The sequence below is a fragment of the Corvus cornix genome, chromosome 3 (assembly GCF_000738735.6).
Source record: "Corvus cornix cornix isolate S_Up_H32 chromosome 3, ASM73873v5, whole genome shotgun sequence".
Taxonomy (NCBI): domain Eukaryota; kingdom Metazoa; phylum Chordata; class Aves; order Passeriformes; family Corvidae; genus Corvus; species Corvus cornix.
Window position 1 is genome coordinate 44,663,989 of NC_047056.1, and position 16,536 is coordinate 44,680,524.

At 35.9% G+C, this 16,536-nt stretch overlaps 1 protein-coding gene across 5 annotated transcripts in view; it reads right to left on the minus strand.

Annotated features, from left to right (window-relative positions):
• Positions 1–16,536, minus strand: part of LYST (lysosomal trafficking regulator) — a 79,060-nt gene that overhangs the window by 35,040 nt on the left and 27,484 nt on the right. For all 5 annotated transcript variants that reach the window (XM_039568281.1, XM_039568280.1, XM_039568283.1 and 2 more), the window contains 13 exons: positions 15,978–16,204; positions 15,167–15,233; positions 14,234–14,343; positions 12,756–13,179; positions 11,523–11,667; positions 10,570–10,743; positions 9,005–9,165; positions 7,444–7,634; positions 5,688–5,933; positions 3,994–4,167; positions 3,564–3,713; positions 2,826–2,963; positions 900–1,098 (listed from right to left, as the gene is read on the minus strand). In XM_039568281.1, coding sequence (XP_039424215.1) covers positions 900–1,098; positions 2,826–2,963; positions 3,564–3,713; positions 3,994–4,167; positions 5,688–5,933; positions 7,444–7,634; positions 9,005–9,165; positions 10,570–10,743; positions 11,523–11,667; positions 12,756–13,179; positions 14,234–14,343; positions 15,167–15,233; positions 15,978–16,204 — 2,406 coding nt within the window. The remainder of the gene's footprint in view (positions 1–899; positions 1,099–2,825; positions 2,964–3,563; positions 3,714–3,993; positions 4,168–5,687; positions 5,934–7,443; positions 7,635–9,004; positions 9,166–10,569; positions 10,744–11,522; positions 11,668–12,755; positions 13,180–14,233; positions 14,344–15,166; positions 15,234–15,977; positions 16,205–16,536) is intronic.

Genomic DNA, 16,536 nt, shown 5'->3' on the forward strand with positions numbered 1-16,536 from the left:
AAAAAGGCTTCAAGTATCAAAACATGCATTCTTCCCTCACTCAGAATTTTATAACAGTTAGTATTAGAAGACAGATACAAATAAACACAACTGTGCTGCCTTTGAAACTGATCACTAAAACTGGAGGTACACAGGTATTTGCAAAAGGAGAAAATATTTCAAACTTGGATGATGCTTTCCACGTTTACATAAATCATAGCTTAGGTTGTACAATGCTAATATTCAAGCATGAACTATACATTGTTTCACATTTTTAAGAAGTGCAAGAAATATTTTTTAAAGCTCACATCATTTTGCCAACATGATGATCCAGCACAGATATATTAAAACAGCTGTTGCTCTAGGTCTGCACCCCTCAGAGCCCACAAGCACTGCCAGTAGCTCGTATGCAATGAACTGATGGAGCCTGACAATGACATCCTGCAGTGCAACTAATCAGTTGCTAAAAATGCTCCTCAGGCTGATTATTTTTCTAGGAATTCAGTAACAAGAAACAAGAAAGAAGTGCAGGAAGGACCAAATACACATTTCTGAAGAAGTTCCATTTATAGGTAAGCTAGATGTTTTTTCTAAATTTGCCTGCAGACAAATGTGTCCAGAAAGGCAGCTAAGATTAAGCATTCTATTTAGCAGCATCAAACTTTAAAGAAAGTTAAAGGCATAACCACCAGAGAAATTATCTAGACAGAAGAAAGCTCTCAAAGTAAACCAAGCAAACAAAGTCTAACTGTAACCTGTCTCAGAAAATTAAAACTAGTCTATAGTATTAAGTTCCAACAGTTCAATATTTTTTAATAGATATTCATTAAAATACAGCACATCTTTTTTTCTTTTAGATATTAGTTTATGACAAGATTTTTATTTTATTGTTTATTTCTAGCTAAATGTGGCATATTTACCTATGTGTAGGGAAAAGTAGAAGTTGACAGGGTTGTGACAAACATATGTATTAGTGGGAGGGTGAACTGCTAAGAGAAAATTAAAGACCAGTGTCAGCAATTCCAGGTCTGGGGGAGAACCAAGTACTTCTTCAATTATTTTCACAAATGACCTGCAAACCTCCCGAGGCAGGGATGTAAGGTGTCCTTCTTTATGCTCCTAGAAAGAAAGAGTAGTACAACTGTAAGCTACTGGCAATTTTAATTTAACAAATTGTCTTTTTTTTTTTTTTCAATTGTCATGCTGTAGTAGAACAGACAAGAAAAGAAGCTCAGCTAATAAAGCTGTATTCTTTAATTTTGAGAGGAGCTACTGTACCTCCTGAATGTTATTTAAATCCATCATGCACCAAATACTGCAGATGTTATGCAAGTTGATTTTCAGAAAAATGAACATCTGCATACTATACTGCTCTGTCAAGAAATGCTGGAACTTTAGGACATGAATCACCATTGAAAGTACAGTTTATTATCATTGGATTACATATTTGTAGAGAAACTAATAGTTGCCAAAAGCAGTAACTCAAACATATTAATAACTTTCTGAACAATACCACACTGAGTCTTCTGTATTTCCACTTCAGCAGCCCTTTTTATAAACATACACATTTGAGATTCACTGATAATTATACTTGTAACTTCAGCTTGATCAAGCATTCCATATAGTTTGACAATGGCTAGCTGAAAAAATCTATGTATATGGATTTTAGAACAAAATTTCAAGAAACTTGTGGGAAACTTCACTGTAAGGTGAGCATGGTGATTATCTTGTTTCTTTCCAACTTCTCTAAATTTACCTCTTTTTTTGATACCCAAGCACCTTAACTGAGACTGCTGTAGGAAAAGATTAAATGAAGTTAATCTGAGTAAGTTTTTTCAAAGAAAAAACTTTGTGTAGTTTCACCTTTGTTCCATCACAAAATTGCCAAGTCACTGTTGATCAATTTGAGTAGATTTTTTAACCAAGAAATTAATTTTTCCCCAATATACAAAAAAGACAGAAGAAATACTACGAAACATTCTATATCTAGGCATTTGCACTAATATACAATTTCAAAAGTTAACTATACCACTAAAAAGTTCCAAAAGTAAGGAAAACCACATAAAAATGAAGGAAAAAAAATTTACAGATATTAAAATGATGAAAAAAAAATATATTTAAAAATCATTAAAAGAGAAAAAACCAATAAATACATTTCATGTACTGAAGAGAGAAACTCAGAATAAAAAGGAATGCAAGACAGAAAATAAGAGTGCAGAGAAAAGGGATTATTACAATACGTATTTTCACAAATGGATACTTGTACTATAAGCAGGAAACCATTTCAAAATCATGTTCTTAAGAAGTGTTTATCAAAGGACTGAAGCATTTCCCTAAAGTCCTTTCTGGCGTAGCTATTTCCATGCCAGGGAAGAAGCTACTACTGTACCAAAAATTTGAGATGAGTGCTCAGACTGAGCACTACAGGTGGGCTGCCCCATTAGCTCTGATGAGATACGGCACAGACAGCTTCACTGCACAGTATCTCGTTTTCAGTAATGAAGACAAGAACCAGCACAAGACATCTCAGGTGTTTCTACATAAAAGGGACAGTTCATTTCAGCTCCTGCAGGTGTATGGCTGTGCAAGTAACCTGGTACCTAGGTTTCCAAATCACACCAGATGGTTACAAGCTCTTGTCCCTTCTGTCCAGCAGTAAATAGAGCACCCAGTAAGGAACTGTACCAGTTTACAGCAACAACATCTGTTGAAGATGGAAGTAGTCTGGAAGCACAGAGGGCAGTCTACTCAAAGTTTGCTACAGAATTTAGTCCCTTCTACACCACCCTCCCCAAATAAAAATGGGTATTTGCCAAACACAAAGTAGGATTTCAGAGTGGAAGTACCTGCAGAACCTGACAAGTTAACAGGAAGTGATGTACCACTTGAGCTTTCAATAGCTGTTTAATGTTAAACATCTGTTGGTGATGGTTAGCTCTGATAAGGATTTCTAGAGCTGCTAACAGGGTTTCCCAAACACCTTGCTGAAAAACAAAAAACAGGAATGTAGCTTCAAAAATATATTTGTGAGTCTACACACCAAGGGAAAAAAACCCAACAAAAAACGATAAACACAAAGTCAAGTTAGTTTTACACCTAAGATGATGACTAAATCAATGCAACTGGTCAGGTCAGAACAGGTTAGAAACTAACCAGAAAAGTCATGTTTGTACAAAATTAAGCTATGAAAAAAATTACTTGTCTAAAATTAGTTTTGTACATTCTTAGCTATATTAAGCCTGAATGGTTATTTTCAACAGTTTAACTCCAAAAGAAAACAGGTCTTCCTTAGTTTCTCCACAAAAAAACTTATCAATTCAACTTAGAAGTCATATGCATGCATCACATTTACAGATTTAATACACTAAGGCTACCTCCATCATTGATAATGGGAGATTGATATTAAAACAGCTATTCAAAGAAAAACAAGGAACATTAATTTCTCCAGTTACATGTTAGTAACTGGAGGAGTAGTAGTTGTTAGTTAATTACTACAGTTTTCTAAAATTAATTTCAGAGCTGATAATACTGTTTTTAAATATTGAATATTAGACCTGAAGTATTTCCAAAATTAAAGTATTTACCTTTGCTTTAGACCATATCTTCCAGTCAAGCAGCAGCTTTTCTAACAATTGGACATCTTGAATAACTGCAGTAGAATCTGGGTCAAGCTGGAATTGCCCATTTTCATTTATATAGAGAATCTCATCACTGCAGCATCCTTCAAGGAGAGTCTTAAAAAGGGGGGATTTTTTTTTTTTTTGAGTATCAAAACACAAAACATTTGTTCTATCCAATTTATAAAAACATTTGTTCTATTCAATTTATAAAAAAACATCTTTAAAGAGACAGCATACTCTTGATAGGGAAGACATATCTACCTGGTCAACACCAAACTTGCTTCAAATCACTGTTCTGCCTTTGTAAAAGCAGCTTCAAATATACAATTAAAATCACAGAGAAGTTTTTTGTCCTAATATTGAACAAAATACCCGGTTTAAAAGAGGACTTTACCTTCAGCATGCGAAATCCAACAATGCATTTTGGTTTGATCAACACCCGATGAATCATAGAATAACCATTACAGTTGTCCATCTCCTGTATTCTCTGTTGATTGTATTTTGTTAAAGATAGTATAAGTTGTAGTGCTAAAGCTTGAGTGTCTTCACAGCTGCTAATCTCTACTACCTGAGGAAAAGGCAAATTTAATAAGACAGTTTAAGTGAGAAACATCTAGAAAAAAAGCTTTGTTGCACTCCTAAATAACTACTTCTGGATTAAATCTCTTTTGTCTATGTGTGTACATGCAGATATTATGCTTGAGGTGCTAATTTCTACTGTGCTAAATTACTGCTATGGAAATAGAAGTCACATTACAGAAACCCCTTTCTAAGAAAAAAATCTGTTCTAAATAAATTTTAAGCAGAAGGTACTTGCCATATTACAAAGTCACAAGGTCATGAAATACATGAGCCACTAATAAGAATAAACTGTTTGCCCTGAAAAAAGTATTTTTCTTAAGTGTTTAAGGAAAGCTATAAAAAAGTTCCTGAAGTTCTAGACTAAGTCTAGCTGTAAATGTCAAACATTAAAGTTTTATTTTATCCATAAAGAGACAAGCAATTTGATAGATGAAGACCATGAACCCTTTTCCCCCTCTTTGCTTTCTACGATTCTTGAATCCCAAGAGCAACTACTATTTTTACCAAAAATGTACAAGAATGAAATCTCACATTAATGGAACTTCAGTTCCAATAGGTTCCCTTGACATGTACCTGTTAATTCTGCTGCACTTATAATACAGGTGTATAAATGTGTAAGACCTGCATTGTCTCACAGCTGATCTATTTGCTTGCCTTACTGATGCAAACAGTCTTCAGCAGGATCTATAGAAGATACTTAGCATAAATTTACATAATACAGTAACATGGATTAGGATTTTCTCCTCAGATTTCACTATCAGTGGTAAAATTACAACAGGCAGTGTCTTTATAATCATTATCTAATGTGCATTTGTTACTGCTCTTGCCATACCTTTCAGAACAATGCCAGAGGCACACAAATCAGACAAGTCTTAGGCCTACATTAGTATTTTGTATTAACTGTCGTACTTCAGAGACTGCTAGCACAAATATTAGCCTCTCCATGTAAAGGCCATAGTTAAGCAGTAACTAAGTTACAGCCTTCCTATTTTTCAAATTGCAATTTTTATTAGGATAAGCCTTTGAACACAGCTGAACAGTTATCACCAAAAAGCTCTCACTAGTCATTAGATAAAAATAAAGCTTTGCATACCATGTAGTTTCATATTTATTCATACTTGCATTTTGAGTATCCTGTGGTTAAAGATATGCAATGAATTTAGGTGCCTCAAAACAGAGACCAAAAATACAATCAGTTCTACAACACCCTTAAAAACAATCTCTTTTGATATTTAAAAGCCTCATTTCTAAATCAGAATGTAACACCCCATCTTACATATTGGCAATATTATAAAAGCCATAATGCAATAGAACTATAATTACATTTCCAGTTTAAGACAACCTGCATGATGCGGTCTTATGCCACAGATATTTTCAACAAGTTTTCTTTAACAGAAAAGCATCACATGCAGACTAGAGCAAGGCAGCTAGAACAATGATTTTCTACCCAAGATACACGGAAAATTTTATATGGGAGAACAGATACACACACACCCCTCCCCTTACCCTAGCAAAGAGGAAAACAAATGCACCAGTTCCTCCAATTTCATGTAGTATACTCTGCAGAGTTTTATATTCAACTGGCTGAAGTGCTTTTAGGTGATGAGAGTCCAATACATTGCTCTGAACTTCTTTCAAACTGAAAGGTCTCTGAGAAGGTACAGTTTTCACCTGACCCTTCAGTCTAATGACAGGCTCGTATATGGTGTACTGACCAGGGCAGCTTGTGGTATAAACAACAGCAAGACTCTCCTGAAAAAAAAAAGGAGTTTAAATTTTTTTCTAGAAATTTAATACCAAAAACCACACACACCAAGGACACAGAAAAGCCAAAGGCAAAAGTCACCTAACAGCAAGTTGTAACAACTGTGGCAGTTCATTTCTACTGTAGTGTTAACAGGCACTGAGGTTGCGTGTGGATGCATGTACACTAAAACGCGACAGGATTTCCAAATGTTAGCTAACTCATGCAATAGCTAAAGCATAGAAAATTAAGAAAATGCTAAGAAATTTCACTAAGGATCCCCCTCTCATTATCTGAAGAATTACATAACTTTTTTGCATAAAAAACCAAAGTTACTGACAAAATTTAAAATAAAATGAGCATATAGAGGCAATGAGTAAATAGTTTCCTTTTGTAAAGTAGCAAGCCAAAATACTGATGCTTATTAAAAACTCCACCAGTTTTTTGTTTTAATTCTATTCTTTATTCAGCTTTGCCATAAGAGAAACTCAACACAAGTTTTGTTAATGAAGAGACTTAAACCAAAGCTCCTATGGAAAGGAACTAACTTATTTTCACAAACATGTAATATTATCTTATTTGGATGTTATTTAGAACAGAGAAATAATTTCACTTAAGCAGCTTGCACTCTATGCAAAAGTGCAAAGATTAATTTATCACTTGAGCACAAGTTCTCTCTGGCTATTTGGTGTTCAGTAAGGCAAAATAAGCTTATAAATTGAATGACTGATTTGTTACGCTCTTATCCCATTCATTCCTTCTTAACCTATTCAAAATTTAGTACCATTGTTTACAAGGATCACATAGAGACAGAATGATCCTTTGCCCACAAAATGAAATCAGAAAAATCCCTCTAGTGGGAACAATTCATACAGCAGGAATTACTAGCGTATGAATTCCCAGAATATAGCAGGCTTCACTGATAAGCAAGTTTTATTTTTTCTTCCTCTAGCCTAAGTATATTTGCACCTGAATCTAGCAGGGCTGTTTCAGCTGGGAAAGATGACAAAAGCAGTATCTGCCAGCTGGAAAATGACTTTTCAGCTAAACTTGATGCAAACTTACTCCCTTCAAAACCTTCAAGGAATTGGGATGAATTCTTTTGCTTTCTTAAAGCCAGATAAATCTTCATTTCTCCTCTCAGTTTTAATCTTAAAAGGTTAACTTAGCAGTCCTTGGCTACCTTTACACAAATGGAGGGAAGAGCTACGTATCCATTCTAGAGCTTTTGGAGGTGCCTGTTTATCCACTATGATTTATGTGCAGTATTATTTATAGATGCTGGAACATGTAGAAATTTTCAGAACCCAACCTAAAGCAAGATGAAATGGTCACCCTGTGTGGAGTTCAGCTCCCATTAAAATAAGTAGGAAGAGCCCTGCAGTGATTTTAATGAGAAGAAGATTCAATCCTCTCTGCTTTGATCAAATGAAGCACTTTGGGAGACAGCGGGAAACATGTTGCCACTTTCTTAATCAATTCTAAAATATTAAGGAACATTTTTAAGTAGAAACTTACAATTAAAGGCCCAAGATCCACTTCCTTTTTTGTCATGAAGAGCTCCTTAATTTGTTCACATTGTAGAATCTCTTTACTTATGTACTTAGAGAAGTCAGACAATGTTTTGCCATATTTACAAGGCATTATAGATGTGAAGTCTGGGCCACATGTGTATAAGTAAAATGCTTCCTCCAGTCCAATATTTGCACCTAAAACGCAGATAATAATCTGTTAGCTCTTGACTATACAATAAGGCAAAATTCATACATTGGTTAGCAGGATCAGAGACTTTACAAGGAATATCACCAACTGGATTTTGTAGGCTCTGATGATAAAACAATCAGTGCAGCCTTATGCTTGCTATTAGCCACAGTAGATCAGTGACTTCTGACACATCACAGGCCAGATCAATTCAGTGGCAAAGACAACTGAAACCAAGCCAGGAAAATGACCTGCATGAACTGAAGATCAACATCTCTGAGTAATTTCACTTTTTAAAATTAAAAAGTCATCTATCCAAGCCTCCTCAAAGCTTTCAAAGCATAGCAGGATTACAGACAGAAACAATATGCTGCATTGTCTTGGGGACTTGGGTAGTGACTGAGCAGGATGCAACAACAGCACACTACAAGTGACAGAAGGGAAAAAATCCCATAGGAGGTAGAAGACCAAATGAATCTTCCCTTTCTGGGCAGCACATCTTGGGTCATCTGTGACCTGAGAACACAAGCTCAAAAGAAGCACCCAGAAGTACCCAGGTCTGATGTGTGGGGGCATGACAACTGTACAGCAGCAAATCCAGGGCTCTCTGCATATGTCAGCCATGCAGGCAGTAGGCACATGGCAACCAGACCATGTAGATTCTACAGGTTACACTTATGACAAGTATCTTGCCTATGCCCACACAAATACACAGCCACACATACAGGACCTGTATGTGCCACACACCCTGGGCAAACTGATCTCACTTGTGGAGTAGTCCTGACTGAGCCACAGCACCTGAAATGCCAGGTGACAAAACAGCAGGGTTCCAGCCTTCAGCATTAAACAAACAGTCCAAAATACTAGATAAAATTTCCCAAGGAAGGGAGGGAGAATTATACATCTAAGAAATCCCCAGAGTAACACTACAAGTTCCAGAAATAAGCATGCTTAACTCAGCATTCAGTAGTTCAGATTTTGTTAACTTTTTTATATGCTTCAAGTGATTTGAAGCTAGCAGCAGGTAACTGAAATCAATTTTCCAGGTAAGAGACTGGGTGCTTTAAGAAAAAAAAAATAGAGCAAATATCACTCTCTCTCTACCCCCTATCCCAAGGTATTATTTTAAAAAATTCTGAAAAAATTGCCAATTATGGCACTAAACAGAAAGCAAGAGAATATGGCAGAAGGACACATTAGGAAGTATCCAATACTGAAACATTTGCCTACATTCTCCCTGATATATTATGCTGCTAAAGGGTGTATTGTTTTTACTGTAAAAACTTGGCATGTTAAACAACATATTAAAATAAGCATTTGATTTTGGAGGGGAAAGAGGAAATGAACACTCATTCAAGAAAAAAGCATACAAAAGTACCATTAAATAGAAGCAGATTTCCAAGATCCCATCTACCCGACAATCGAAGCAAATCTTCTTGGGATGATGCACAATGGCCAATCATGCAAAATGTTTTGTTACTGTCAGATGATAAGCTTGTTTTCCTCGGTAGTGCAAAATCTAAATTAATTTCACATTGCCTAAAAATACATATAAATAAACAAGTTCAAATATTAAGAACTGATCAAAATTGCTATCTAAGATATCCAGCTTACGTTTAAAATTCATTTTAATATTCAGTAGATGAGAAGCCATGCTGTCATCAATGCTAAATTACTGAAGTCCTCTTCAACTTCCAGGCACCTTAAGACTCAGTAACAATGATATATGTATTCAAGTACTGCACAGAACAGATGAATACAGTCCCAGCTAGGGCTGCCATGAAATCAAGTTTTCCTAGCTCTGAAATACCTTCCTTCTTTCCTCTGACCTCAAAGTGGAAATGGTATGAGCACTATACACACTTTTAAAATACCACAATTTTTCAAGCATTTCTGCTATTCCTAACAAGTCAAAGCCCTTTGAGTATGCTAAAGCATATCATGAAAACTGTGGCTCACATATGCTGGAAAACACCATGTTGAGGATTTGCTTGTACCAGGAAACATTGTCAGAATTGGTGTGCTGCACAGCCACAGGCAATAAGCCTGATGCTTTCAGAAAGCATCCAATTAACTTTATGTGCCTTTATATAAACAGACTGATTGGACTGTAAAGGTCATTCAAAGCTTCCTGAAAGAGCCTAACTATTAGCAAACTAGCAACTAAATCTATACACAGAGAGGCCTCAACAACTACACATGGGGAGAACATTGTAGTATTTTTAGCTTCCTCCCATATCTCCATATTTGGACTTTATTGAATACCAGCATGCACAGGCTTAACATAGCCCTCACAGTCTGGACTTTAGGAAGACAAAGAAAAGACTGTGATATTTAATAAATTCATTTTTCTCTAATCAGTAAACAATTCATGCACATACTGGCCCACTCAACCTAGTATCAAGTACCTCACTTAGGAGCAGGGACCTTAACTTTGCAGTGGAAGTAGTACTTCTCACTGTCAGTTCTTCTCTAAAGTATTTTTTAACTTCTTCCCTATTCATTTCTCTCAGTGGAACAAAGTGACTGCCTTTTCTCTGACTCCTCTTAATTCCTACTTTCAACAATATTGCCAGTACCTGACCTACACCTCCTTAATTTGGATTCATCCAGATACATTATGTCTACTGCTAACTTCATGCCATAGCTTATTTTGGCTTCTACTCAAAATCTTGTAGTACTTCCCTCTTTCACTTATTTGTGATGAAAAAAACCATTGATGTTAGCACTGGTCCATGGTATAAACTGACAATTCTCAAAGTAATCCATGAATATTCGGATACCTCTAAAGAATTCCTAGCAGTGTAACACACCCCCTTCTCCTATCCTAGAAGACTACTCAGCCATAACTGCAGCTTGCACCAAAATATTGCAGATGTTTTCCTACCAGACAATATCTTTTAAAGAAGATAAATGTCTAGGTACAACTAATATGTTCTTTACCTCTGACCAGAAACCCACAGGAACAGCTTTCCATGGAAATTTTTCTTGCCTTCTGGCTTCTGCAGATATTTTAATGCCAAATGCTGCCACCTGCCCACAAGGAAAACGTTCTCTGGAGACTCAGCCTGTGCCAGCAGACCAGCTTTCATCTCATCATTCGGATCCATGCACATACTATGCAAACAGCAGAAAAGGAAAAATGAGGGTGTGTGTTTTCACATTTGCATTTTAAGCCACAAATCTACTCATTTTGGCCTCAGTTAATTTAAGATTGCATTCCTTAACTTTGACAGGTAGTTTTTTGGATCACAGTTCTATTTTTAGAGTGCTCAACATAACCTAGGGAAATCATCACAACACTTTCAACTTAGTTATTTAACTTGCCTGCATAAATCTGCTTACATTTAAGATAAAGATATCTCTATTTCAGAGAAAAGTTATATTTAATTTATTGAAAACACGCAGGTGCTTTGAACACTGAAATAAAGTGTTCTAAAATTGCAGTTTTAGACACATTTCAAAGATACTTAAGGATTATTTATGAGAACTAAATTAGGGCTAAAATGTGCTCAGAAGATTAAAACCAAGACTGTCCCAGTAAGTATTACACAACAGCAATTTTCACAGCTGAGGTGTGAAAACCTACAGCTGCAAAAACCTTTTCCATCTTCACACCTTTATTGTGTCATTTCACTAAAACTTGAATCGCTACCTTGTGGGCAGTTATTTATAAATGACTACATGAAACATGAAAGACCAGAGCTTAACAGCTGAAGCTGATAAACCTGTAGATCTGTATCCAATACACTTACTTGATGTTGCCCCATCAGTGTGCAAGATGTCTCTACTACAGAAATTAGTTCTCTACTCTCCATCAGTATTCTCTGCAAGCTGCTACTAGAAGTAACAATACAATACGTCCACCAGACTGCTTCTGGACTAATACACCATACCGAAATATGAATGCTCCAGTGTTCAAGTCTGCCCAAACTTGTATCATCAGAGCTTTGGAACCCAGGGAAATGATATGAATACAGCCATCTTCAACAAGTTTATCTCCCAGGCTTGGATATTCCATTCCTATAGACTTTGTTTCTTCTAGAAATATAAACATGTTGCCATTACAATTCAATACAACAACAATGCTTTTCACAGCATATATCAAGCGTGAAAAGAAACAGTTCAGGTACTGCATAGAACTGGGGGGTTTTTTTATTAAGGTGGTTTGGTTTTGTTTTTTTTAAGTGGGCTGACTAATATGCTTGATTCTCTTTAGAAACCTAGGTCTCAAACTGAAACTTAACATTAACTCAGCACTTCACGTGTTTTTGTTTGTAATATGTAAATCCACTGAGCTGAAAACACTCCACCAATGATGCTTTTGACATGCCATATCATAAAACATTCCTATGCTGAACTATCAGTATGCACCAAGAAATCTTCAGAGTTTTCTTCACAAATCATCCTACCCTTAAAAAGCATGATCTTGTATCTTGTATTCTTACTTTACCAAGCAAAAGCACAGACCTAACAAAAGCAACTCTAGTGAGTTCCAAGGTTCAGGGTTGGGTTTTCCCTCCTTTTATTTAAATACAAAGAGAAGGAAAAAAAGAGTAAAGGTATTCCAAGTGTTGCGAGTGGGAGACATTTTAAATTAGAAATGTTTCCCCCTACAAATTATAATCCAAAATATTCTGCTCAGAACAGTTTGGGAGCACGCAAGTCTCTACAAAAGTATAAACAAAATTATTGCACAGCTATTGGCATTTACATGGTGCACACACAAGGAAGAGTTAAGATGATTTATACTGAGTCAGCCTGAGACTTGATCATCAATACATGAAGTCAAATAAACTTGAGCACTTTTTCTCCATGACCACAGCTGCAGCATTTACTATTTTCATCATAACATGAAGTAGCATAAATGTTACTAAAGTTACAAATTCAATAAGAATACTAAATTTTTAAGGAAGCAGGCATTAATCTAATTTAAGCACTAGGTGTGGAAACATTGTATCTGTAAGAATATGGTACAGTAGTCATAAAAAGACCCGAAATACTACCACTGCGCTGTTTAATATCAATCATAAAATTTCAAACTTTTGTATACAGTAGATAGATTAGTAATATTTGTAACCAGAGTCCTTCAGTGCTACCTAAATAGAAACAAAGTACTATATTCTCACCTGTGCTGTCAAAACTGTTCTCTCTTACAGCTACGAGTCTGCTTCTTCTCTTGACTTTTTTCCCCTTTTCTGTTGAATTTTCTGTTTCATGAGCATACTCCAGACGAAACCACAGGGAGACACTGAAACCATCAGACATGTGTGGCCAACAGTTTTGTCCAACTAAAGGCAAGTGAATTGGGGCTACATGCCAAGAAGAAAGTAGCTGGTGACTCAAGTTTTCACCATCTGCCTCTTTCTTACTCTGCGACAATTTTGCTCTTTTTAGTAGTCCAGCAGTTTTACTGTTGGAAGTGCCAGCACATTTTTGTGAGGAACTGCTACTCAAATTTGTGCCATTTAGCAAAGGGAAGGCAAGGTATTGTAGTGGATTCATATAAATATTAGTGTCTACAATCTTCAATACACCCTTGAGTAGTATCTCCTAGAAGAAATAAACCAAACAAATGAGGAAAAAAAAAAAAAAAAAAAGAGAAACTGTTCACACCACGTAGTCAAGTATCATGCAACTAAATAGAAGCCTACTCATCATTTAAACTTGGATTCATGTTTTTCCAAGGGAGGTGGACTTATATATCCAAGCCTACACACATTTGCAAAAGCATCAGGTAGCAACTTCAACAGACTGTGGCCCAACAAAGCTCTGGAGAGTCAGTCTGGGCACATCAGACTTCAAGTTTCCACGCTTAGGAATCAGCTGAAATGCAGCAGGTGGTCATTGCACAGTCTTATCTCATTTCTGTTATGTGCAAAAAAAGACTGCACCTTTTACCCTGTGTTTTGAGGCTGGTTAAGAATGCACACACAGGCCACCACTTTGTTATTTTGCATAACCAGTAGCAAAACTAGCTGAGCCCTTATGCCAAAAAAGTTTCTCTTGTTAATTTGGCCAATAATTACAAGCTACCATTGAAAAATTGACTTGTGAGTCTTTGTTTGGTGTAGTACTATTTCACACTGCACAGTCATTTTCTTATTTTCTTCGACTTGTATTTTTCTACAGACTCTTACACAAACCAACAGAGTTATTTCAGCAGTATATCCCACACAAGCAGTAGATTCCAGCATTACACAAACCAGCTTAGGACACTTTTGAAGGTAATTCCTGCTACTATAGCATTCCTGAAATAGTGAGATGCTTCATAACTTTAAAGGAATTGCTTCAGATTTTACAGTATTATTGTTCTGCCATCCATAACCACAATGTCAGCCTCCTTGAGAGGATTCTTGATTTGTTGTGCTGAAGAGAGTTCCCAAGACCAACATACCCTTCAAAACCCTTCTCTTCTTATCTCCTCTTTCCTTTTCAAGTTTTGAGAATGAACTATTTCTACAATCAAATTTTATTTGCTCTGATAGTTCAAACATTGCTGTTCATCTCCTTATTTCCCAAAATTCTTGGACACAAAAGGATTTTCTTTTTGCTTCATTTTTCTCATTAAACCTCTGAATTTTGCTATGTGCTACTCCATACATACCGTACAAGGTGTCTTCTCCAAAAATATCCTCAGAAGAAGGGTTAGCTCTTCTGAACAGGTCCGTGAACTCATCAAGGAAACTAGCAGATCTACCAGCACCATCTGGCATGCTAAAAATAAGGAGACAATAATATTGTTGAAATGAATTCTTTTGAGCTTTAAAAATTCATATTCTATACTATTATGGGGAAAGATTAACTTGGAATTCAATGTGTTTTTCAAAGACATTTCAAATTAAGGAAGCAATAACAATTACAAGATGAATTCTAGAGAGATCCAACAGTACTTCCCGACACTACCATTCAAAATCTCATTGAATCAATCAATGCTATGCTAAATTTTGTCCCAGGTTTGCAAAATGGAGTCTGAAAGTCTGAGAATCAAGTGTCTGCCTTGCAAAGGCTCTCTACACAAAGCCACCACGGATCCAAGTCCTGGGATAGGTTTACATCATCTCCTGGTTGTGAAGCACTCTGATTATGTGAAACTATATTAGGGCAAGCATTTCATCTGCTTCCACATTCTTGGATTAGCTATCTGCTTTCCAGTTAGAAATAAAACTCAATGCATCATCAAGATCTGTGTTACAAAGAAATTGGAAATAAGGACTGATGTTGTGATGGAATGAGAATTCATCAGCTGCTATTTTTTCCAAGCAATGTTTAACACTGTCACACTAGTGTTTATGGTTTCAACTATCATTTTCAGATCTGCCAGTATTTGTTTAACTTATTTCCACTAGCTCAGAAATAACCCTATATTTACACTAAAGTTGCACAAGTTTCTTACAAGTTAAAAAAGCAGCTGTGTAAATTCACACATGCCAACAGATTTCCTTTGTCAATTTTGCACTTGCACTGTGAACTAAAGTTTGACTGTGTATACACTAAATTTTAAAAAACAATATTTAAGTTACTTGGACCTTTAACTCACCATGAAAACTAGATTCTGTTTGTGTCAATATATTCATAAATCCTCCCAAAAGATGTTTAACAGCTCCCTGTTAAAAAGAGTAGGTAAAATGAATATCTGAAGAATATACACCTGCTCAAAGAGCTAAGAAAGAAATTCTTCCAATCAATTCCTGCCTACTATTGATTTTAATGATAATTCCAATTACTTGAAATTATGGACTTTTTTTATATTTGATGAATAATCTTTCTGTAGTTCAGTTGCAGAGGAGAGACTTTGAAATTCAAATTATTATCTTTTGCAGGAGGGATACTCAATTCAGTTATTAAAAAAACCTATCAGAAATTCCAAAGGATCATGCGGACATGAACATTTGCACAACTAATTCCTAATATAAACTTTTGAAGAAAAAAAGCATGGAATATTTTTGAGGTACATGACTCACAGTTTCTAAAAGTGTAAATTCACACATGCCAACAGATAAAAGTTTAGAATGCTTACATATACACACATACAAGCAGATATCTGCCTGTTTTTCTTAAGGCTCTGACAATCACCAAATCTATCTCTCTCTCTAGGGATTGAACAGTCTTGATAAAAAAAGACACCTACAAACTTAAAAACTTTGCAGGACAAATACCTTTCAATAAATTACTCAGTTCCTTGTAACTTAAATGCAATGCAGTGGACAATATCAGTAATTTACACTGTTTCACATCTTATCAAATCCCATAACAAGTGAGAATATTCAAGATCACTCTATTAGGTACTAAAAAATTAAAGAAAAGATACACAGCTGCTAAACTGTTGTCTCTGTTAATAACATTTTTACCTGTTCTATAAGTACAGTGGCATTTCTCTCCTTCTGGTTGATGATTTTCAGGCAGCTTTGGAATACATGAGCAAGCACATCTAAACTTGCATTACCAGCTGAGAGCAAGTTTAATTCTAACATGCAGATTTCAGGATACATTAATTCTCCTTGATTGATGTGTTCAGCTAGGTCATTAAAATAACCTGAAGCACCAGTACATCCTGGTTCTGCTTTTGCGTCTGCTCCTAAAAAGAAACCACATGTGTCTTACTGAAACTTACTCAGCCAAATACAGTTTGCATGACTTAAGCAGAACATCCAAGGACATATCTCCAACCTTCTCATGGTACAAACCAAAAATAGTCACTAGGTTATAAGCAATTTTCCCAAGTTAGCATAATTCGATATTCTGCTTCAGATTTTCCTACTTTCCTGCTAACACAGAAGGGCAAGGATGCAGTTTCTCCCATTACATGCTCTTAAACTATCTGGCTTAATTTCCTGGGAATTGGACACACATAGTAATGGCAAAATATGCAGTTCATGAAACACAACAGTAAAATCATTGTAACAGAGG